Source organism: Rosa chinensis, chromosome 7, assembly GCF_002994745.2.
Source record: "Rosa chinensis cultivar Old Blush chromosome 7, RchiOBHm-V2, whole genome shotgun sequence".
Lineage (NCBI taxonomy): Eukaryota > Viridiplantae > Streptophyta > Magnoliopsida > Rosales > Rosaceae > Rosa > Rosa chinensis.
In genome coordinates, this window is record NC_037094.1 from 1,909,753 (window position 1) to 1,932,732 (window position 22,980).

A 22,980-nucleotide genomic window follows, 5' to 3' on the forward strand; every position below is an offset into this window, starting at 1 on the left:
CGCAAAAATGGAAATGCATATGACATGTACTTTGAGAAGCAAAATTAAGTTCTGCTGCCCTGCTTAAAAGTAAAATTAAACAGTGGAAGCAGCATTACAGGTTCATGAACTGAACAAATATTATGATGAATTAGTAAGGTGAAATAGGCGATCAAGAACAAGTAACTACTAATATTATGGAGTGTGGACTAATTAGAGACATGGTCTTAATTAGGTCATCTTATGCCTAACTAGTGAGTTACTGAGTGTTATCACAGATCATATGCAGAAGTGGTATACGAATTGCTGCTTTCCTACCAATAAATTACTGCCAGCTGAAAAGACACCTCATTTGGAGGCAATGTTGCCTACATTTGCCAAATTGTATCCCCTCCTCCCTTTGAGTCAATCTATGCTTTTCATCCGTCTCTCTCATGCTTCATCTTTAGCCAACACCATCTACTCCTTTTGATCTGAAACTTTGAGGGATTAAATTCACTTTTCTGTAGTATAAAATTTACAAAAAGAAAAGTTGAGGACTGGAAGGCTTTGTTAATTTGCACATTATCTGCGTTAAACTTAGGTTCTACCCGATAAAGCATTGCTGCACGGAAGCTATGTTGCGCAGCGTGGACGGTGAGTAGACAGGTGTATACAAGCTTATCGAAGTTAGATCGTCCTATGATTTCTTTAATAGGATAATTATCTTTCAGAAAGCTTGATAGTAAAGTAAATCTCATATCATATAATATTTTCTTCTTTTGGGTCAACAACGTTATGTGCATGATAGCTAGGAGTGGGATTTGTGACAAAGAGCAATGAAGTAGGTTAAAATACTGGTGTGCTGTAGTAACTAAATTGACTGTTACCTAACTCCTTCTCCACTTGTAATAATACATTTTAAAGGTCAAATTGGAACTTTATATGAAGTTATTAAGTGATTACTTCATTATCGGACTTGGTGATTACTGTTTTTTGCACCCTTCATTATATGATTATAGAGTTTATGCTTTCTAATTAATCAGCTTTGGATGAATCCTGCTTTGGCAGACCTACCTGCTGCTTTATTGTGAAAGGTAGATATAGATATTTGCCTGAAAGAAACCAAAACTTAGAGAAAAAAGCTTTATATATATATATATATATATATATTGAGATTTTGGACAATGGAAGGTAAGATTCTTAAGAGAATGAGTGTGAGTGAGTGTCCTTTCTATGCGCTCTCTCCATCTTTTGGGTTGCCCCCCACAATCCAACCAATCCTTGCCAAAAGGAAAAGGCAAGTAGTGACACTCCATTGGCCATTGCATCACATATTTAATCCATGCCAACCAATCCTTCTCGGGCACACGACGGTGACGACACTATTGTTAAGAAAAAGAGAACCATATGTATTTTATGTGATACTATTTATTAATGTCATTTCCCACTTTTAAGAAATTTTCCCATTGAGTTTTCTTCATTTTTTTATATTTGATTCCTTTGCTTTTTAATTTGGATTTCTGTGAGTTTGGTTTGCTTTTATTGATAATTCTTTAATATTTTTTGTCTTCTCTTTGGTTTTGCTATTTCATACGACTATTCTAGCTCATCTACATATTTGTTTATCAAGTTTGTCATCCTCTTGGAGAAAACACAGCATCATAAAAATTTGAATTAAGCAACAGATACAGAATGTTTAAAAATGATTGATCTTCTTATTATATGAAAGCCATTGATCTTCTTATTATATGATAGCGTACATACTTGTTTCATCATACTTCCATTTCCACAAGAATATCTCACCCTCTAAGATCACACAGTCTCATGAATCATACACTTCATATCTCTTAGGCAGGCATTTCTAACCTAACCCAAGTGACTAATAGTCTCCAGCAAGTAGAGAGAAGGGAAACTAACATATAGCAAAAGAAGAGAAAGCAGAAAAACAAGATCTCCTCTTAATTGGCAAGACTTAGCTGAAGGAAGAAGATTAGAACAAGTAAAAGAGAAAGAGTCTTCTACTGACAAGGAACAAAGACCTGCCAAACCTTGATGTCACAGTCCAAACCCCCACTGTAAATGAGATAATTGGACGCGTCAGATGTGTTGCTGTGGTCAACTGTAGCAGTTAAACACTTGACTGGACCTTTATGCCCTTCCAACAAGGCCAAACAGGAATAACTTCTAGCAACCCCTCTCCAGATTCTTATCGTTTGGTCTGCAGAACCACTACATACCAAGTCTGAAACCACTGCCAGGCATAATATGGACTTGGTATGACCTCTAAGCGCACCCACAACACCCATGTTACCCTCAGTATCTATCTTCTCCCAAACAACAATGGACCTGTCACATGCACCGGAGTACAACACGCAACCATCACTGCTCAGAGCAAGTGCATTGACCCCAGAATTGTGCTTCTCTAATATAGCAATTAGAGAATGTTTCTTTTCGCCCAACTCTTTCTTCCACACCTTAATTTTTTGGTCTGCTGAACCAGTATAAACATGTCCATCCTCGAATGATACTGCCACTGCATTTATAGCATCATCATGTGCATTTGTCACAGACTCCAAACATTTGAAGTCTGATGTGCTCCATACTTTGAGCGTTCGATCCCATGAAACAGAATAAAGAAGTGACTCGTCTCTTGATAAGGCTAGTGCAGAGACAGTGTCCACATGATTGACCCAAGTGCTCTTCTTGTGCCTTCTTATTTGGACCTGGTGCTTGGGCATCAGAAGCTTAGCAGCGCGGTCACCAAGCGTTGGCAACGTGGCTAAGCGCGAGTACTTTTGGTGGTCAGGTTCATTGTTATCGATTTTCCAGACTCGAATCTTGTGATCTTGATGAGCACTGAAGAGCTTGTCACCTGAAATTGCTAGGGACTTCACTGCTCCCTTTCCTGCAGACACCATGCCATGATCAGCACTCAAGTTTTCGTTATTGAACTCGACGTGAGGGTTGCACTTCCACGACCGGATTTCTCTGTCGGAAGAGCCGATATAGATGAAGTTTCCAGATATGGTGAGAGAGGATATGTAGGAGTTGTGGCCTTGCAAAGTGGTGAGGCAGTGGTGATAGGTGGGCTGATTTTCTTGACTGTGGGATTGTGAGGACAGGGATGGAACTGACTGGAGGCTTGGCTCAGAAGTAAGGTAATGATCTGATTGATCACCATGAAAATAATTTGTCTGAGATTCAATATCATTGTTTGAGTACGGATAGGTCTGGTGGTATTCCATGGTTCATGTTAGAGAAGGAGTGGGAGAAGAAAGTGAAGTGTATATTAATATATATAGAGAATGAGGAATGAGGTATGAGGATAGCTAAGCTAGAAAGAAATTGGGAGCATTTAGGAGGCCTATTTAAAGCTAAAAGATATATAAAAATAGCTTCTACACTGTTCAAAAAGTGGTGAAGCAATATTGGGCCAGATAAATTATGTGGGTGGAGCATAGGAATTGGTTGTTCTGCACTGTCATTTGGGATCCATGATCTTCGCAAATGCTCTGCATTTCTTCTCTTATTGATCTTAAACTCAGGAAGCAAGGGACAGAATCAGATGGTTCTGTGAAAAGTTTGGATATTTAAAAGAACAAAAATAATATTGAGAAGAATTTCCACTGTTGTCCATATTTGACTGATAAGTTTTGTCCATATCATTGAGCTAAGCAGCCCGACTCTGTGACCCTCCTCTATAGGATCTAGAAATATATTTAACTCCCTGTTTTGGTGGAGAAATTAAGCTATAGCTATACTCATCCAACCACAACCCTCCACCAACAAGTTTTGCTCTGTGATAAAAATAAACTTATGCTCCAACCTCTTGCTCAAGGCTATGAAGGTGAACCAGCCACGTACTTCACAACACAAGCAAGATAGGTAAGGTTGTTTATGTGATCAGAAAGAACTTGCTGATTAGGGTTTCCTCTATAATTATCAAAGGACCTGTAGGAGAGAAATGAGGACTAGAAGTTTATGAATTAAGCTAGGCATTGTGTCCCATGTGACCTCAACTATAGCTTGGTGCATAATAGCTTTACATGTAGTCTTTTTCTATTGCTATGCCCATAGTGTGTCTCACTCGTTTTTTTGCTACTGGTATGGTTATTTTCCCTGAAATGAGAAATCAGAGGGACAAAAGGACCCATGATTGGACCCCCTTAGGACCTATCAATGGGTGATAAGTGTTTGTACTCTCTTATACCTGTCTCATCATGATAATATCTTGTAGGTACAATTTTCATTTTCATATTTTTGGCTAACAAACTATAGTCTTTTTGGCTTATGTAAAGCGCAGTACTTGACAATGACTTGCTCTCTGACCTCTAAGGAACTATAATGAGAGTCCAAAAGGCCTAATGGAAGAATGAAAATGATGTTTTGTGGATGCTAATTGTTCTTGAATGCAATTTGCTTGGTGATTGATTGATCTATTACTTATGCACTTTAGGTATATGGCAAAGATGAACTACTACTTGTTGTTTAACTTCTTTTGATATTTTGATGCTTTCTTATCTTATCGTCCAAAGTAGGGCTAATCCTCTGAAAAAGAGGTAAATGCTCTATCTGCAGCTACGAAGTAGTATGAACCCACGAATAAATTCAATGTATTTGAAAAAATTATGACTAGTTTGAAAATAATTGAGAGTGTGGTTGGCATACTTTTGTATCCAAACCATTTCTTTCAAGAACAATTATCTCCATACTGGACCAAGGAAAATTGTTTTTAGCTAGTCTTTGCGTCTGATGGATCCATTTCGTACAGTTTCTTTCTTTAGGCCTACTTCATTCCCCCCTTATTACTTGACTGAAATCGTATCTTTTATGATATTTCGGGAGATTTTCTTGTCTTAGGTTCCATTATATTGTATTTGAGAAATGTCAAAAAAAATTTGAAATGGAGACACAGTGGATAGTACAGATCGTAAGTGACTTCTAATTCGTAGTAGTCTAGTCCTCAGAAGTATGATTATTCTCTTCATTGTCTTCAATGCATAATGAATGAAGTTGTTGTCTTGTCATTTCTAGACTGGAAATCAAAACTTGTATCGCACAACGATCAATATGGTATACAGACTGGTGTTTAACCTTTGAATCATCCCCTTTGCTCTAGAAATTAGATTATTAATCACCGTCGGATTTAGTTTGTATGCCATACTGATCAGTACGGTAGAATAAGAAGAACCCAAAGTAATTCATATTGAATTCCAGTTCTAATCCACTATGTATCTGATGTTAACAATAGCACTTATACCATGCTCAACCAGCTTTTGATGGGATTGAAGGGAGGGACAGCTTTCCGATCCTCTCAAGGAATGAAATCTATTATGGTGATGAAAGTGGAATAAGTATCCACATATCAGTAAAGCCCACCTCCCTTTGTTGCAGCTTTTCAATTGCATGATAATACATTTTCAGGAATCATGAATCATGATATGTAATGAGGTCTGTCTTCCCAGCACTAAATTAAAAACCCGAAACATATCTGGTGATATAAACCCGACTTAGAGCTGCAACATACCCATATTTGTCTGTTGGTCCCAAGCATAACATGACATTATTGCCTTTAGGGTCAGCAACCACCAATCGCTGCTCTACATCAAACTATATGTACTGAAGCCATAGCCCCTCCATGAGTAGTTGTTGTTCTTATTATTATTATTACTTTCATTTTTTTTATTAGGTTAAAGTCAAAAATTCTTTTTTCATTTATCATACAATAAATTTGTAAACGACTACACGTGGTCGAACTAAATACTTATATCACTAAAAAAGCATATGCAGAAAATTGTAGTTAAGCTGGTCTCATCTCAATGATCTTTATGGCCGAATTCGATCCAAGGCAACAAACTCGATAAGGCCCATAATCCCACAAAGTCCGTTTAGCACCACAACTCCAAATTGGTATTATTGGGACACTAATGCAGTTCCGCTCAAGTGGTCAGTTAAATCTGTGGGTAGTCTTGCTCAGTTGCCGTTGGATTTTAATCAAATGGTGAAAAAAATAACAAGCCAATTGGAACACTCGTAATTTTCTCCATTGAATTTAAATCCATCCATGGATAAGAGCAAGTGCACCCGTAGTCAAGAAAAGGCAAAGTCGAGAAGTCAAGAATTCGACCAGTCAAGTTACTATTCACTGCCACTGGACATGGGTTTACACCCGTTGTTTTTCTTGCCCGGTCAACACTGTTCATTTTTTCACTGTTCGTATTTACTGTTCACCAAGTGGATCTAATTGTTCTGACGCACTATTTCGTTTTACTGTTCATCGTTTTACTGTTCATTTAACTGTAATGGTCGTGGCAGCACACCATTCGCCCGTGCTCTTCACGCTGTCTCTCTGTCGCGTCTCCTTCTGCGCAGCCATTGTGATGTCAGCCATGTTCTGCTGCAGGCCAAGGTGGCAGCAAGCCAAGCCTGGGCAAAGAAAAAGGCATGGGCTTGACATTTTTCTTGCCCTTGGTCAAACAAATGCAAATCCTGCCCAGGCAAAACAGGCCCGGTGGAGGGGAAAAATGGAGCTTGCCCAGTCAAAATCATGGAATGCTGAGGTGGTGCCCGGGCAAAAGAGCACCGGTGCACTTGCTCTAAGTGAATACCAGTTACTAGTCCAGTAGAGCATGACTCACACCAGTAAAGTGGACTTGAATTACAACCACAGCTGGCCCATACTCTAAAGAAAAGGGGAAAAACTACGGTGGGCCCAAGGCCCAAAGACTTTAGACCCGCCTCATCTCGATTCTTCCAGAAAAGAGAGAGTAGAATCCCTCTCCCATCCTTCTCTGTCATTTCTACTATTTTCTAGGGTTTCAAACCGTATCAAAATTCTATTTCAAAAAAAAAAGGGTATCAAAAGTCACTGAGCGACGAAGGATAATGGAGATCTGCGGCGACAAATGGAAGTCGTCGGACGATATGAAGGCTGTGTTGTCCCGTCCGTCACTCGCATCACGCTTTTCGTTTGGCGAAAGAGTTCCGTGGTGGCTGCACGCAACGACCTTTTCGCCGAGAAAAATAACAACAGAAGGGGCGGCGATGGAGTCGAAGCCGCCGTTGAACAAGGATGGCATGGTTGCTTACACCTCCTTCTCTTCCATGTTTTATCCTGGACGAGGTACGTAATGAGAGCTTGCTTATTAGCTTTTTACTTCTTCAATTAGTCAAATGATTATCATATTGTTAACCCTTAGTTAAATATATGGCTAGTTAATTAATTAATTAATTATTAAACATTAATGCTGTATGCAGCAAAAGTGTTGGCAGAAGAATGGCCCATGGTGGAGTCGGCCTTGGGAGAGTATGGCATGTCATGCAAACTCGATTGGGTAAGCCAGAGCATGCACTTGATTGATTTTCAGTAGTTTGTATTTCGATCCGTCACAAATGAGTTGTTCAAATTATGTTCAGGATGAGAGGTTCATAACAGTGGCAACGACGACAAGGACTAGGGGTGCGGATATTGTTTACAAGGCTAGGGACCTCCTTCATCTTCTGGCATTGACTAATGTTCCACCATCAATGGTACAAATACAAATGCCACTTTACTTTTCCCTTTTGATGCTCACTTTACTTTACTTATACAAATAACTATAAGTTTCAAGTGGTGCTGGTGCGTGTGCGTGTGCGTGTGTGGTAGTAAGATAATGTTATAGGGTCAGTTGAGCATCCTTCTCTGTTGCTTAATCTGTCTCTTCGTCTTGTCTGCTTCTCTGTATTTTGCTTTTTCTTGGTCAATAAAAAGACTTCTCTTATAAAATAAAAAATAAAAAAATTGTACTGCTGTTGTTCAATGAATTCTTTCTCTCTAGGCAACAAAATGCTCACTTTGACCCTGTCTACCCTTTTCTTCTTTACTTCATCAACTGTATCTGGTTAATGTGAACCATTCTCTATGTCATTGCTGATTTGAGTGCGCAATGCGTTCATTTCAGGCCATACAGATACTGGATGGCAGGCTGCATTGTGACATCATCTGGACTGCCAATTGTTACGGTGGTCTTCTCTCTAAACTTTCGTTTAAGAGTAAGGTATGTCGCTAAAGTCTCTATTTATGATTTTGAAAGCATTCTCTGTAGTTGTGACGCGGGACATTTTATTCTTATCATTCTCTTGCTGCTTAATGCTTTTCTGTAACATTTTAAGTTTTAACATTAAAAAGGTTTTGAGGTTGCGAACTTCTAGTTGAGGATAATATAAGGAATTGTGCACTTTCTTCCTTCCTAGATATCTCATGAAGAGTGAGACCAGATACCCCCCTTTATTCTTAGTGGGTGCCGTCCTAATCTCAATTTTTGTGTGCATGTTCAGGGGCAATATTTTACACGGATGAAAAATATTCGGCGCAACATAGAGGTGCATGAATGTATATAAATTATGTTCTTTCTGTTCAAAAGACTCATTAGTTTCACATTCCTAACATTGTAATTGTGATGCAGGGCCTTGTATCTGTATCCGGTTGCTCCCTCTTCATTAATGTAAGGGTTACTTTTCCTTTAGTGATCGTGGTCGATGATTAAATTGTGCATCTCTTCTTTTCGTCTGGCGACCTCCAGATGAAGTTGGGGCTATGAATTTAATGATGTATTCTTTTTCCTGTTATTGAACAGGGATTTTCTGTCACTGCAATTAGCGCAATTCCTGAAGGACTATTGACGATCAGGGGTATTGTGACATCCTGCATTGTTAAAGGTCAGAATCCTGGAACTGCTGTCAGGTTGTTGAAATTGTTTCAAGAAAGGAATGGACAGACAGAGAATCTCGAGATGGATGCTTATGGTGAGCTTCTTTACTTCTCATTTCGTTCTCCATAATTAATTAGTGGTTGGAATTTCTTATCGGAGATGGAGTTGTGAGTTAGGGCGGTGTCATTCTTACTTGAGGATGCTTTTTCTTAAGAACTTTATTCATCTTTTACGAAACAATTATCTTAAACTAACCAGGGTTCCCTTGGCGTACAAAACAAACCAAGCAAATTTCCTTATCTCGATTTTCTCACAACTGTCCCGTTGACTATTTCTCTGTGGTTTGCTAGGGTTCAAAACTGCTCCTGGAGAAAAACTGAGATTCTTGAAGCGATTAGGTGGGAACCCATTAGTTGAACAGAAAAATTCGGAGCTTACCCTGACGAGGGGGGATGATGTCGGGGAACTGAAGCCATCCATTGGGAACCCGCGAGTTGGATACAAAAAATCGGAGGATGACCCGACACCAGAAGTCAATCAGACAGAGTTTTCTTTATTTGGCCCTTCATTGAACAAAGATGGAATGCTTGTGTGTGGTTCGTTCTTCCTTGATCATCGAGGTAGCATCCTCTCTCTGTCTTATTTTTTTTTTGATCTTATCTGTTTATATTTTCTTGGTGATCAGTAATTTTATGAAAAATGAGGAAACAATCTTTTCCAATTTAAACTTATGATCATGATATCGTAACACATAAACAATGTTTGTTACAATTGGTATGTTATTTCTCTCCACTGTTGTGGATGAAGCTGCAAGTTTGAATCCCCACTCCCGCAAGATCCAAAAGTTAAGGAAAATCTGTCCTTTCCATCCAATTACATTCTGATCAGTGATCATTTATATTTGATGCGAGAATAATTCATGCTGCCACTGTCTTAAATAGTTTCAAATTGTGTAGAGTGCTACATTGAATATAGCTCGTTGGATGGCTGTATTGATTACTTGTATGGTTTTTGGATCAGTTGCTTTGAGAAATTATTACATTCTCAGGTCTCGTTTTAATTAAATTTATTATTGTGGTTGTTCCTATAATTTGTTTCATTAATCTTTTAGTTATTAAATTGTTATTTTTCTTACCTGTAAGACTTTGCTTTATTTTGCACAGAAGAAGCCGTTCTAGAAGCTTGGCCACTGTTGAAGTCGCTTTTAGAAGATTATGGCATTTCATGTACAATGTATCTGGTATGTCCCCAATGCATGAAAACTATAATGTTTAGTTGTTTCAATATGAAATTGTTGATTATTATGAAGTCTGACCTAGATTGATCAGCGATTTATATTATATGAGTTGATGGACAAATGATTGTGGTGTTTGAAATTGTGTTCAGGCTGAGCGTTTCATGACATTATCAACAACCAGCGGGACTGAAGATCCAGATATTATTTACAAGGCTAGGGATGTTCTTGAACTTTTGTCATTAACTCGTGTTCCACCATCAATGGTACAAATGACAAACTCAGTGTTATTATTTACTCCTCTGATAATAACTAATGAGCTATTCTCTCTGAGTTCAAATGGTTTGATGTTGAATCCAAGCTATAGTTAGGTTTCTGAGTTTGAGGCAAGGGCACGTAAAAATAATATTGACCAATGGTAAATAATCAAATTTTATGGCAATCCTCTGTGTATCTCATTATTTAAACTGCCTTTTCTTTTGAAATCTCCATGTGTCTTTTCACTTGATGGAATTTGAGCTTTTCTGATACAATTAATTTCTGATTTCAGTGCGCAACTTTTTTGATTGCAGGTAATGAAAGTACTGAATGAGAATCTGCAATATGACATCATCAAGACAGCGTATCGTAATGGTGGTTTTTGCTCACAATATAAGATTGACAGGGTGGGTGGAGAAGTCTTATCATAGTTTGTTGTGTTTTATTTGGCTGTCAAATTTTTTTTTTTTTTACCTTAATACAAATGTGAATGATTGAAGAATGGTAGACTTGCCAAATTGGCGCACCAAATCGTAACCACATGATGTGGCGAAACACAGTGCCACATCATTTGGTGAGCAAATTCTGACTTAAGCATATGCAGCGATAACTGAAAGGCATTTCTGCATTAGATGCTATTAGGATTTAGTGAAACAGGATTTTGTTATGAGAAGATTTGAATGTGCTCCTTAATCTGGGAATCAGCTACTCCATTAAGAGTTGGACCCAAGAAATTTTCAGGCTGTTCTAATCTCTGGTGTCATGTGCAGAAGCTAATTAAGAAGCGGCGTGGACTACTTCGGCCCTACTTAAAGGTGCATAAAGTGATCTACATTTCATTGTACTTGTATTCATGAGAGTGAAATAAATAAACATGAACTGATGAACATATCAAGGCATGCATGGGATATCTATCTTCACATTCTACTTGCGTGCTTTATACCTTCTGCTAACAAGATAAATGGGATGCAGGAACTTGGGGTGCTGACGGGTTGTGAGATATATGTTGATGTGAGATTACCTCTCCTTTGAAGTGTGGATATTTATGTTTTTAATTTTTTTTTCCTTGGGGTCTGCAGCCCTTTGATGGATTGGGAACGTGTAGTGATTTTTAATTTACATGTAAATGAATAGGGATGCGCTGTTACTGCTATGGGTTTTAAGCGTCAAGGATTAAAGTTGGTCAGGATTGGCGTGAAAGAGTGCCTTGTTAACAATGTGAGACCGAAAACTATGCTTCGGAAGATGAAGTTGACCCTTGAAAGGATGAAAATGAAAGAGGAAATTACTGCCGGAGAATTTCCTCCTGTGGAATCTGCTGGGAACATGCATTAAGTGGAAGATGTGGACTTGGTTTTGAAACTTGCAGAGTATTAACTTGTGTAATCGAGATGTCCTAGAAGGAGGAACGAACTTTAAGCCATGGTAGATTGGTAGTGGTTAGGAAATGGCCTTGTTGGTGATGGTGTATTCAATGACCAAATATCGAGTATCGAGGAAATATCAATGGTTCGAAAAATGAAAATTTCGATGGAAATATCGTGAAAGTTTCAATATCGATAAATTTTTGAACAAAATTATGGAAATTAGGATAAAATCATTGAAAGTTTAAGTGAAACTTTGTGAACTACTTATTTGATCAATTATCAATTATAATATTATTCTCAATTATAATATTAATAGAAGAAGAAGAAGAGAAAAAAAACGGCGAACAAGCTTGGTTATGTAGAGTAAATGTTTGAAGTTGCCTGTATACTATTTATTACTTTTAGAATATATCGCGAAATTCCTAAAATATCGCACGGAAAATTGTTGGAAGTCATCCAAAATATCAGAACCTCAAAAAAACGAAAACTTCGCCGATATTTCGGCCAAATTATCGATTTTTTAGTCATTGGGTATATTAATGTAGAGATTTGTTATGATATGCAGTATTTGAGTTTTCTAGACTTATTCGCCTATTTTTATCTGTACAAGTTAATAACGATAAAAATACCAAGTGACAAATGCCAAAAAAAAAAAAAGAGAGAGAGAGATATGGCAAGGTGTGTTGATGGATTTTAGATCAACAATTCCAAATCCAAACCGTTGATGATTTAAGGTGGAGCCTAGGTTTTTGGCAAGTTGGCTGGATATAGTTTAAATGTTTTTAATTGAGAAAATAGAAGAGAATTGTTATGTATGGTAAAATAGTATAAAGTAGACCAAAAAAGGCCTATGTGATGAAAAGGGTTTAGGGTTTTAGAGGGTTTCGTGGTTTTTGTCTGTATCATTTAAAAGCCCCATAATAGGTGTCGTACTTTGATTGGGTAAACCCTCTTCCTCTCCACGATCGTTTCTGGGTTTACCTGTTAACATCTGCTTAAGAAGTCTAAACGCAAAATTAACAATGTAGGGGGAATTCAAAATGTTGTCTGGAGTTTAGGGTTTACAAATGTGACCTGCCTCTCAAAGCAATCGGCAGTCAGAAAAGATGAACAGAAAGGGGGGTGCCGCTACTCCCAGAGCTCCCTCTCTCAAGCGACCACACCAACCTCCGGCTCCCACAAACCAGCCACCATCACCCCTGGCCAACCCACCGCCACCACCCCCGACTCCAGCAAACTAGCCACTACCAACCCCGGCCAACCAGCCACCACCTCTTTTTGCCAACTAGCTGCCACCCCCTGAAAACCCTGCCGAAAATTCCGATGCTTCGTGGAAGCTTAACCTAATGGCAGAGACAGCCACATTGGTGGCTCAGAATGCACAAATCTTGGCCGAGTTTGTAAGCACAAGAGCCTTGTACATATTGAGTGTTGGCATTCCCATAAAAAAGCAAGTGATGTATTTTATCTAATCTCATCTTTAGAAGTTGGAAAAAGGACATCAATACTGATCTCGGAGAAGTTTCAGGTAAATGCATCTCATTATTCTGTATATGCACTGGGATTGCAACTTGTTGCAATCCCCGAGTCAGTTCTACATTTTAGGGAGTTCGATTTTAGAGAGTATCTTTCGGCTTTTAAATATTATTTTACAAGAATATTTTCCAACTGTTAAAATCGTACGACCATTGAAATCTTAATTAATTTACGATTTGTTTATTTTAATTGGAAATATTTTATTAAAAGACCATTCCTATTAGGAGTCCAACTAGAGTAAAGTCTTGATTGTTGAGGATTTTTTTTTCCTCCATATTCAGAAAAGTAGCCTTCATTTGTGGACGACTTTGACGCAAGAATTATTGTGCACCTTGCTTGCTTAGAAAGAGTCCCATAGGAGTCACGAAACACTTGTTCAGTGTCTAAGTGTCTCATTGTTCATTCACTCATATGCATTGGTTCTCTCGAGATCAGTACAGAAGTTGTGGATGCAAGAAGAGAGATAATTGAAGATCGTTCAAAGTGAAGAAGGCAATCAAGGTTCAAGCGAACACCTCACCAGTTAGTCTAGTGATTATAGCTGAGAGTAGTGCTATGTGTATTTGTAAAGAAACTTATTCTTCACCATTAGTGGATCGATTTTCTTTTGAGTTATCAAGAGTAAGAGCCGGTGTTTTTAATCTCAAATTGAGTTTTTCACTGCATAACCAAAGTTTTGTTGTTCTGTCTGATTTTCAGTTTTTTGCCCAATAGGGATTGCAACCTATCTATCAATCCCCAATACCCATAAATACGTTCATCCTAGTATTTTCAATTGGCATCATAGCCGGTTCTAATTTTTTTTAGTAGATCCGAGGACATGATGGAACGTGAACGTGACTGAGCTGCTGGTTCGATAAATTATCCCCCATGTTTTGATAGTGAAGACTACAAGCAATGGAAGATCATGATGAGGCCGTTTCTCTATTCTCAAGATGAGAATATGTGGAACATCGTTGAAACTAGATGGGAACACCTAACCAAGCCTGAAGACACAAAGAAGGAAATGGGGACATCTACAAGAGTTCTTAAGCCTAGGCAGGAGTGGACACAAGAAGTGGTTCGGAACAGAAGTTGTGATTTCAAGGCACGGAATTCCTTATTCACAGCTTTATCCAAGAATACGCTGAGATCTTACATAGGGACACAGGTTGAAGACTATGAAGTATGCCAGCACAAATTAGGTTGACAAGCCATGTATAAATTAGGTTTTCAACATTAATTTGCTTTGGTCGATATTTTCAATTATTAGGAACTTCTTTTCTTGTGAGAAACACCATTTCCATTATCAAGAACGTACTGGTTCTTTGGGTAGGTTTTTAAGTTTGGGCAATTGAGATTTATGGGCCTCTTTGCTTCTAACATTCTGCAGTTTAGCTTCTATTATTTTACTATTTATGCTTTGTGCCTTTCATTGTATTGATATTTGCAATCAGGTCCTATGTAGGGTAGAGTGCATGAATTTGTTAGAAGGTATTTGGGGGAAAATTTTTGAAGGGTTGGACATTTGTACATCCTTTTTGATTGAACTGAACTAATTCATCAATTTCAACATGAAATTAAAGTAGTGAGAATCCATCAACTAGTTCAATTCTCTTATGAAACGTTTTAAATAATACTCGAATTCTCGATGGAAGTTTGGAACATATATATTATAAGTTATTCTTACAAAGTAATAAAATTTTAACTGATACCCAACGTTCTCATTTTGTGGTTTTGAGATAATGGTGACGTGTTTTTGTTAGAGCAAGTTCACATGTTGGGATTGGGTCACTAAATCAAACACTGTTCACTGTTTTTTTTATGTTTGTCTCCACCTGTTGGTTTTAGGTAACTTGGTCAGTTTGAAAACTGACCTGGGTCACTGTGGGCAAGTTTGTAGGTTAGGAAACTGACCTAGAGAGTGACCAGGTCAGTTTGAAAACTGACCTATTAACCCAGACCCAACATGTAGAAACAAACATAAAAAAAACAGTGAACAATGTTTGACACTTTGACCGAACGGATGAACGTACTTTTAGAAAATAGGGGCCGTGACCACTTACCCAATTTTAACCTAAAAATTGTCCACTTGCTCCACTAAGAGTTTTTTGACCCCATTTACCCAATCTAACTTCTACTGACATAATTACCCTCATTTTAATCTCTCTCTCTCTCTCTCTCCCCCTTCCCCCCCCCCCCCCCCCCGGCCGGACTGCCAGATGTTGAGCCACGACGCCTTCAGCACCATCTTCTCCGAGATCGGTGCCGGCAAGCATGTCCCAGGCGTAATCTTCGCCGAACTCGAGCCCACCATCTTCTTCTCCGAGATCGGTGCCGGCAAGCATATCCCAGGCGTAATCTTCGCCGACCTCGAGCCCACACTCAAAGCCCACCATCTTATTCTCCGAGATCGATGCCGGCAAGCATGTCCTAGGCGTAATCTTCGCCGACCTCAAGCCCACCGTCAAAGCCCATCGTCCCAGTCGCTGCTGCTCGTGCTTGAAGCACCCGGAGGCGATGGTCCCGATGTGGGAATTCGGGTCGGGTTTGTTTGATGGTCTACTGGGGGGCAGTAGACACATTATTGGCCCCCAGTAGACTTTGATACGAGGGACATGGATCACTATAGTGTGGTGTTTTGATTAGTTACATGTTGTTTTCTGTGTATTAAAGTCAAATTATCTGTGAATCCTACAAAAATGTGCATTTTTGGTGGTCTATTGGGAGGCAGTAGAAACATTAGACTTTGTATTGGGGGCAATAATATGATTACTGGGGGCAGTAATATGATTATAAATTGATCAATTGTTCCTGTAGTGTATTCATTTTGGTTTTGGGAGTTCATACAATTCACTGGGCGTCAATAATATGATTTTTCGGAGGCAATAATATGATTACTGGGGGCAGTAATATGATTACTGGGGGGCAATAATAGCCGGATTCTGGAATCCGGTCACCGGTCGTCGGAATCCGGTCACCGTTCGCCGGAGTCCAGTCACCGTTCGCCGGAGTCCGGTCACCGGAGACTGCGCTGGCCACTAGTCACCGTAGTACAGCAAGGTGGAAGGTGAGTTCTCCCTCTAAGTGAGAAAGAAGGAGAGGGCAAAAAAGTCTAAAAAAAAAAGAAAAAAGAATTAATTGGGTAAAGGGGAAATAATCCCTTAGAGTGTTTTGGGTAAATGGGGTTAAAAAACAGTTGGTGGAGCAAGTGGGCAATTTTTAGCCTAAAATCGGGTAAATGATCATTTTCCCTAGAAAATAAGTGATGAGTCACCATTTTTCCTCTTTTATTCCAATTTAATTAGTCTAATTTGCATAAATTTATAGACAAAAGTAAATAAAAAAACAAAAACCAGGTTTCTATGTCGGTTTCCATGAGTGTGTCACTATGGACTTTCAGTGTGAAGTCTAGTGTGGGTAACTTTCAAACTTTTCTACCATGTTGGGGAATAAGTTTAGATTGATACTCCATAATTCATTGTAATCATTTCATCATTAATGAAGTTCTTTTCAGATAAAAAAAAAGGTTTTTATGACGGTTTTGTTTCCGATCGATCACAGTTATTCAATAGTAGCTCCCCCGACAAACGTCAACACGTACATTGGTATACACCATGAATTCGTTAAGATTAAATACGTAAAGTGGACTTTGTTAATGATAAAACTGATGATCAAAAGAACAAGATAGACAAAATTATTTTACTTTTGTCCATCTTATTTAAAAAAAAAAACAAAAGGCACCCATTCAAAGAATTAATTAAATAAAAAATCGAATCAAAATCAAACAAAAGAGAAAAAAACATAAACAAGAACAAAAAGAAAGACCAATGCGTTGCGTGCTTTTTGAGTCTCTATCAGCCGGCATTGAATTTTGTCTCATACTCCTCTTCTTCCTTAATCAACCACCATGATCCTCAGCTTCGCTCACTCGACCTCAAGCCTCTCCAATGGCTCCCACCACATTTCCCGCCATTTCTACCATTACCATCTTCACGCTCTTCTTCTTCTTCACCTTGTGCGTCCTCTCCTCATCATCATCCACCATCGGAGTCGGCTACATATCGAGCGTTCTGGAACTTCAGGACCGCGAGAGGGCCTCTCCCTATGTCCAAGTCGCCGCCGCTCGCGGAGTACTCCGCCGCCTTCTTCCTTCCCAATCCTCCAGCTTCGACTTCCAAATCGTCTCTAAGGTCTTTCAATTTGTATTTTATATCTAACTTTTATTTTCCTTTATTTTCTTGTAAGTTAAACTTTTAGTACTTTTTGTTTTTGAGCTACAATATTTATGTTAATGAATGTTAATCACAGAGGTACATGATGATTTTGTAAGTTTGTATAATGTGCAAATAGCTGCATATGTATATTTTTTGATATGCTTCTAATTCCCTATTGAGAATTGCACACACTCAAGACTCAAGAGTGTTTTTTAATTTTAATTTTTTTAATTTGCAGGAGCAATGTGGTGGTGCTTCTTGCTTTATGGTTAAGAACCATCCTTCTTTTCGTAGACGAGGGGATCCACAGATTCTGTATGTAGTCATCTTATTTCTATAACTCCCTTGTGAAACTACAATATACTACACTGTGTGATTGTGTGAACACATGAAGTTTCAAATCAATGAAAATTTTACACTTGATCAAACCATTGGACTGTTATATTGTACCTAAAGTTTCATTCATGTGACTTTCAAATCAATGCTTGAACTAGGATTTCCGGAGTCACTGGAGTGGAGATTTTGGCTGGTCTGCATTGGTATTTGAAGAATTGGTGTGGCTCACATATATCTTGGGATAAAACTGGTGGTGCGCAACTATTTTCAGTCCCAAAAGCAGGGTTTCTATCTCGTGTAGGAGATGGTGGCATTTTAGTCCAGAGACCTGTTCCTTGGAACTATTACCAAAATGCTGTCACATCTAGCTGTAAGCTGCTACTTTAAAATTGTGTTTAATTACTTCTCCACAGTGTTCGTTACATAGAAGCTATTGTAAAACCTTCTTAAAGTTGTGGCAAATCTCATAGATGTTCTTTTGTGAATTGCGAATGATCTCTCTTTTTCTGCTTCTGAAGATTCTTTGGCTTGGTGGGACTGGAATAGATGGGAAAAGGAGATTGATATGATGGCCCTCCAGGGTATCAATTTGCCACTAGCATTTACAGGTCAAGAGGCTATATGGCAGAAAGTTTTCGAGGTGATTTTCCTTGCTGCTTTAATTTTCCTTGTTAGCACTCGAGCATTAGTGAACCAACCAATAGTTGTTCCTTTAACTAATGTGTTATTTCTCCTCTACCAGAAATTTAATATGAGCAAATCAGATTTGGATGATTTCTTTGGAGGCCCTGCATTCCTTGCATGGTCTCGAATGGGAAATTTGCATGGGTGAGTTTGCTTATCTTGTTTAAAAGATAGTTGGGTACTTGGGTTGCAATAATTTCTGACTGATAAGAATTGTAGTGTATATGCTTCCTTGATAAAATGAGATACTTTTCTGCAGATGGGGTGGACCTCTCCCGCAAAGTTGGCTTGATCAACAGCTGATTCTGCAGAAAAAAATTCTCAACAGAATGTATGAACTTGGAATGACTCCAGGTACTAAACTACTAATATTTCAATTGGATTAAAAGGGAAGAAAATGAATCACATGTTTTTATTTGATTTTATATGGCCTTACAGAGTTACAGATTTGTAACAGCATCACTTTGCTGCATAGAGTTATATGATTTTGTAACTGCTGAAAGTGCTATTTTGAAAAGGGAAAAAAGGATATCAAATTAAATTTCTAACTAGGTGTCAGTTTAACAACCTTGATGTTTATATTTCTTTTCCTCAGTCCTTCCTGCATTTTCTGGGAATGTTCCTGCAGCACTCAAAACTATATATCCATCAGCAAAGATTACACAGTTAGGAAACTGGTAAGTGCTGCTACATGCTAATCATTTTCCACCAAACTGCATGAGAAATCTCATGCCTTTTTATTGTTTATATCCATGTTCCCACACTTATCTCAGTTGAATTCCTTAATACCAACTGAATATATAGGTTTCTGTATATCTTGAATATTTTCGATCTTGCTTCAGGTTTTCTGTTAAGAGTGACCCTAGATGGACCTGCACTTACCTTCTTGATGCAACTGATCCCTTATTTGTTGAAATTGGGAAAACATTCATTGAGGAACAACTAAAAGGTTGGTCGCATGAATCATTTGCCCTCCTCCTAAATGTTTTTTCATGCAAGACTTGTGAGAAAAATTCAGTTCTAATTCTTCTAATTGCTGTATTACCTGTTTGATCAGAATATGGAAGGACCAGTCACATTTACAACTGGTATACAGCTTCCTCCATTTTTCTTCTATTATAGTTTGTTCTTCTATTCTTTTTTTCCCCTTGAAATATGCTTTGTAACGTTTGTTAAACTGGTTACTGAACCTGTTCCAGTGATACTTTTGATGAGAATACTCCACCTGTTGATGATCCGGAGTACATCTCTGCATTAGGTAAAACAATATTTAAGGGACTGAAAAGTGGAGATAAGGACGGTGTATGGCTAATGCAGGTAAAAGGAATGACTTGAATTGAGTATCTCTTTTATGAGAATGTATAGCTAGTTACATTGACAGCCCATTTTCAAACAGAAACCATGCTTTCTTATCTAAGTTTCTCTAGAAATTAGCACATGATACTTTGAGTCATTTTCTTTAAGTCAAATACTTCAGTTATTTACCCACTGTGATTCATATTTCTTATTTTTCCGCTGTCTGATGACTTCCTCATGTGTTATTTACTTGTAGTGTTGCTGGAAAAGTCACTAGACTTTACTATGTTTCGGTATACTAATGAGTATACTTCTGCAGGGATGGTTATTTTCATATGATCCATTCTGGAGGCCTGCACAGATGAAGGTTATATTTACAATTTTCATCTTTATTGGATATCTTGTTCCCTTTTATTATCTGCTGTCATTAACAATGAAAAATGCTTGTTTGCAGGCACTCTTACATTCTGTTCCTGCAGGGAGGATGGTAGTCCTTGATCTCTTTGCTGAAGTGAAACCGATATGGACTACTTCAGAGCAGTTTTATGGTGTTCCTTACATCTGGAAAGTCATTGCTCCTTTTTATGATTGGGAAATCCCACAGTGTGAATGTTTAATTGATTAGCATTTACATAGTGATAGAAACCATATCCATGACTGCCAACATAAAATTTAAACACCAAATAGTCCAACTTATGTATGCTTTTCTCTGTTCTTCCCTAGTAGATCCTTGCTTACTTTGTTATTCATTACAGGTGTATGCTGCACAACTTTGCAGGAAACGTTGAGATGTACGGCGTTATGGATGCAATAGCATCTGGACCAATTGATGCTTGGACAAGTGAAAACTCAACCATGGTACATTCTTAAATTTTTCAAGGCACCTATTATCTTAAGTGAAGCTGCCCCTGGCCATGGTTCCAGTGATATAAATTTATGATACTCTTACCTCCAATTCTTTCCAACTATAAGAAAGAGAAACAGATCTTATTTAAATTGCATCTTAATTCCACTAGTCCTCCTTTTCACATTTTAGAACTTCATTTGGATCTATATTCCTTACTGTCCCTTACTTTCTGAAGGTTGGGGTTGGAATGTCAATGGAAGGTATAGAACAGAACCCTGTTGTTTATGATCTCATGTCTGAGATGGCTTTTCAACAGAACAAAGTTGATGTTAAGGTAAGATCAACTCATTTCCTAATCCTAGCTAGGATATATACCTACCCCTTCTTTTCAATTAAGAGCATTATTCACTCATTTCTACTATTTCAGGACTGGATTAATCTGTATTCAACGAGACGTTATGGTCGTGCAGTTCCTTTAGTGCAACGTGCCTGGAGTATATTACATCATACCATCTATAATTGCACTGATGGTGCCTACGTAAGTGGCCGATTATGTATATTTCAACTTTTTTTTTTCTTTTTTCTTTTTCTGTAGAACAAGTCTTCTCCATTATCAATTTGAAGAGGGCCTTTGATCTCAATCTTCAACTTTGCAAGATTGCACGGCTGGACCTTGTTCCCAGAAGCATACATACTCTCTGAAACCATAGTTTTTATACCCTCATATATTGTTTGTGCATTAGTCCCATTACTAATAGCTATAAGAACTTAAGAAGTTGTATTTTCACATCTCTGTGCTGAATTTTGATATATATCCTTGGTTGAGCACAGGACAAAAATAGGGATGTGATTGTGTCATTTCCGGACGTTGATCCATCCTTTATAGCAAGACCGTCTCAAGGTTATTACCAAAATGATAAATCATTAGTATCAAGAAGATCAGTCCTGAAGGAAATAACTGATTCATTTGAGCGACCTCATTTATGGTACTCGACTTCTGAAGTAGTACATGCATTAGAACTTTTTATTGCAAGTGGAGATGAACTCTCAGAAAGCAACACTTACAGGTACGTAATCAGCCCTTTCAACTTTGGAAACCTGACAACACTGCTCACGACATACACAACTCCCTACAGAACTTCTGTAACTAAATTTGTCACATGTAAATGTACTCAGGTATGACCTTGTTGACCTGACCAGACAAGCTTTAGCTAAGTATGCAAACCAGCTGTTTCTGAAGGTCGTAGAAGCCTATCACTTAAATGATACCCTTGAAGTAGTTGGCCTCAGCCAGAAGTTTTTGGAACTGGTTGAAGATATGGACACACTTTTAGCATGCCATGATGGATTTCTTCTTGGACCATGGTTGGAAAGCGCAAAGAAACTCGCCCAAGACAAAGAGCAGCAAATACAGGTTTGGAACCAATCAAACTATAGAAGTATAAAAAGGATAAATCATCATTCATCAACCATACTTGTGTTAACAAGCAAAGTGAATTCCTAATTTGATATGATGTGACGAAAAATGCAGTTTGAATGGAATGCTAGAACTCAAATAACTATGTGGTTTGACAACACAGAAGAGGAAGCAAGTCTTCTTCGCGACTATGGTATGAGAAATTGGTGATCCCTTTTCAAAATTCACATCTATATATACACAATCAAAGATACTGAAAATCTGTTGTTGTTGTGTTTCTATTTCCCTGTGTTACTAGGAAACAAGTATTGGAGTGGGCTTCTGCGAGACTACTATGGTCCCCGAGCAGCCATATACTTCAAGTATCTGATAAAAAGCTTGGACGAGGGTTATGATTTTGACTTGAAGAACTGGAGGAGGGAGTGGATCAAGCTCACCAATGACTGGCAAAACAGCAGGAACACATTCCCGGTGAAAAGCACCGGAAATGCGGTGACTACTTCTCGGTTGCTTTTCGAAAAATACTTACGAAGCGCTGACATAGAATCACTGGATGAAGCTGCTATTATGCAATAGCCCATTGATCAAGTAAACTACTGTATTGTACTCCTTTTAATAAGAAGGGTTTGTATTTTGATTAAATAGTCAAAGGTTGGATTAATCTAAACTGGGAAAGAAAAGAAGGGTCCTCATGCCCACGCATGCACGCGAGGCATAGTTAATTGTGAGTTATGTAAGAGCCACATGTTTCAGATGGTTTCGTTTTCAGAGTTTGATCGTTTTCATGCCAGAAATGGAGCTCTGGTGTTGACTAACGGAAATGTGACAGAGTTGATGATGAAATTTCGAGAAGGCAACGGAACTTAGCCGCCAAGTATAATTGGACTTTAATTATATGGGCGGGTCAGTGCGTGATAGCTTTAATGTCATTGGTCAAAAGTCTTGTTCTCTATGAATCTAGAAGCTGTGGAAATCTCACACGCTTCGAATCTGGGATGTCTGACTTGTGAGTTAGGTTATTGATCAATAGCTCGTAAGTCCTTCTCTAATCCAACTGCTTCTGGTTAACTGATGGGGCAAAATTAACAAGAATGAATTAGACGTTTATTATATGGTTCAAAATATGAAATTTTGCCCTTATTTTTGTAAATTGACGGG

General features: G+C 38.3%; 3 protein-coding genes across 4 annotated transcripts; 2 read left to right on the top strand and 1 right to left on the bottom strand.

The window, feature by feature from the left end:
• Window positions 1-1,671: 1,671 nt before the first annotated feature.
• Window positions 1,672-3,484, bottom strand: LOC112179407 (protein JINGUBANG). The gene has a single exon (XM_024317808.2). The coding sequence runs from the start codon at window positions 3,204-3,206 to the stop codon at window positions 1,980-1,982; it is 1,227 nt and encodes a 408-aa protein (XP_024173576.1). The 5' UTR covers window positions 3,207-3,484; the 3' UTR covers window positions 1,672-1,979.
• Window positions 3,485-6,767: 3,283 nt separating this feature from the next.
• Window positions 6,768-11,763, top strand: LOC112180910. 2 transcript variants are annotated; one of them, XM_040511794.1, is made up of 14 exons: window positions 6,768-7,084; window positions 7,219-7,295; window positions 7,378-7,491; window positions 7,902-7,997; window positions 8,278-8,322; window positions 8,406-8,444; window positions 8,577-8,745; window positions 9,002-9,271; window positions 9,818-9,891; window positions 10,038-10,151; window positions 10,458-10,550; window positions 10,914-10,958; window positions 11,116-11,154; window positions 11,278-11,763. In XM_040511794.1, exons 1-14 carry the CDS (start codon window positions 6,847-6,849, stop codon window positions 11,476-11,478), a joined length of 1,614 nt encoding a protein of 537 aa, XP_040367728.1. In that variant the 5' UTR covers window positions 6,768-6,846; the 3' UTR covers window positions 11,479-11,763. The 2 variants fall into 2 exon arrangements, with proteins under 2 accessions (XP_040367728.1, XP_024175256.1); XM_024319488.2 differs by having other exon boundaries at window positions 9,815-9,891; window positions 11,278-11,759.
• A 5,105-nt stretch (window positions 11,764-16,868) lies between these two features.
• On the top strand, window positions 16,869-22,612 carry LOC112180827 (alpha-N-acetylglucosaminidase). The gene is made up of 19 exons (XM_024319385.2): window positions 16,869-17,218; window positions 17,481-17,557; window positions 17,737-17,948; window positions 18,097-18,218; window positions 18,321-18,406; window positions 18,522-18,616; window positions 18,858-18,939; window positions 19,105-19,211; window positions 19,320-19,350; window positions 19,462-19,579; window positions 19,878-19,925; window positions 20,013-20,122; window positions 20,314-20,416; window positions 20,641-20,739; window positions 20,833-20,943; window positions 21,237-21,472; window positions 21,582-21,819; window positions 21,937-22,015; window positions 22,121-22,612. The coding sequence occupies exons 1-19, from the start codon at window positions 16,976-16,978 to the stop codon at window positions 22,396-22,398; spliced, it is 2,475 nt and encodes an 824-aa protein (XP_024175153.1). The 5' UTR covers window positions 16,869-16,975; the 3' UTR covers window positions 22,399-22,612.
• The last annotated feature ends 368 nt before the right edge of the window (window positions 22,613-22,980 follow it).

What these genes read in the sequence shown, in the direction of transcription:
- LOC112179407 (XM_024317808.2), bottom strand. Translation starts at nt 3,206, where the DNA reads ATGGAATACCACCAGACCTATCCGTACTCAAACAATGATATTGAATCT.
- LOC112180827 (XM_024319385.2), top strand. Translation starts at nt 16,976, where the DNA reads ATGGCTCCCACCACATTTCCCGCCATTTCTACCATTACCATCTTCACG. An exon ending in TATGGTGTTCCTTACATCTG is followed by an intron (nt 20,123 to 20,313) that starts GAAAGTCATTGC and finishes TATTCATTACAG; the next exon opens with GTGTATGCTGCACAACTTTG. An exon ending in TCAGAAAGCAACACTTACAG is followed by an intron (nt 21,473 to 21,581) that starts GTACGTAATCAG and finishes AAATGTACTCAG; the next exon opens with GTATGACCTTGTTGACCTGA.
- LOC112180910 (XM_024319488.2), top strand. Translation starts at nt 6,847, where the DNA reads ATGGAGATCTGCGGCGACAAATGGAAGTCGTCGGACGATATGAAGGCT. An exon ending in AACTTTCGTTTAAGAGTAAG is followed by an intron (nt 7,998 to 8,277) that starts GTATGTCGCTAA and finishes GTGCATGTTCAG; the next exon opens with GGGCAATATTTTACACGGAT. An exon ending in CACAATATAAGATTGACAGG is followed by an intron (nt 10,551 to 10,913) that starts GTGGGTGGAGAA and finishes TGTCATGTGCAG; the next exon opens with AAGCTAATTAAGAAGCGGCG.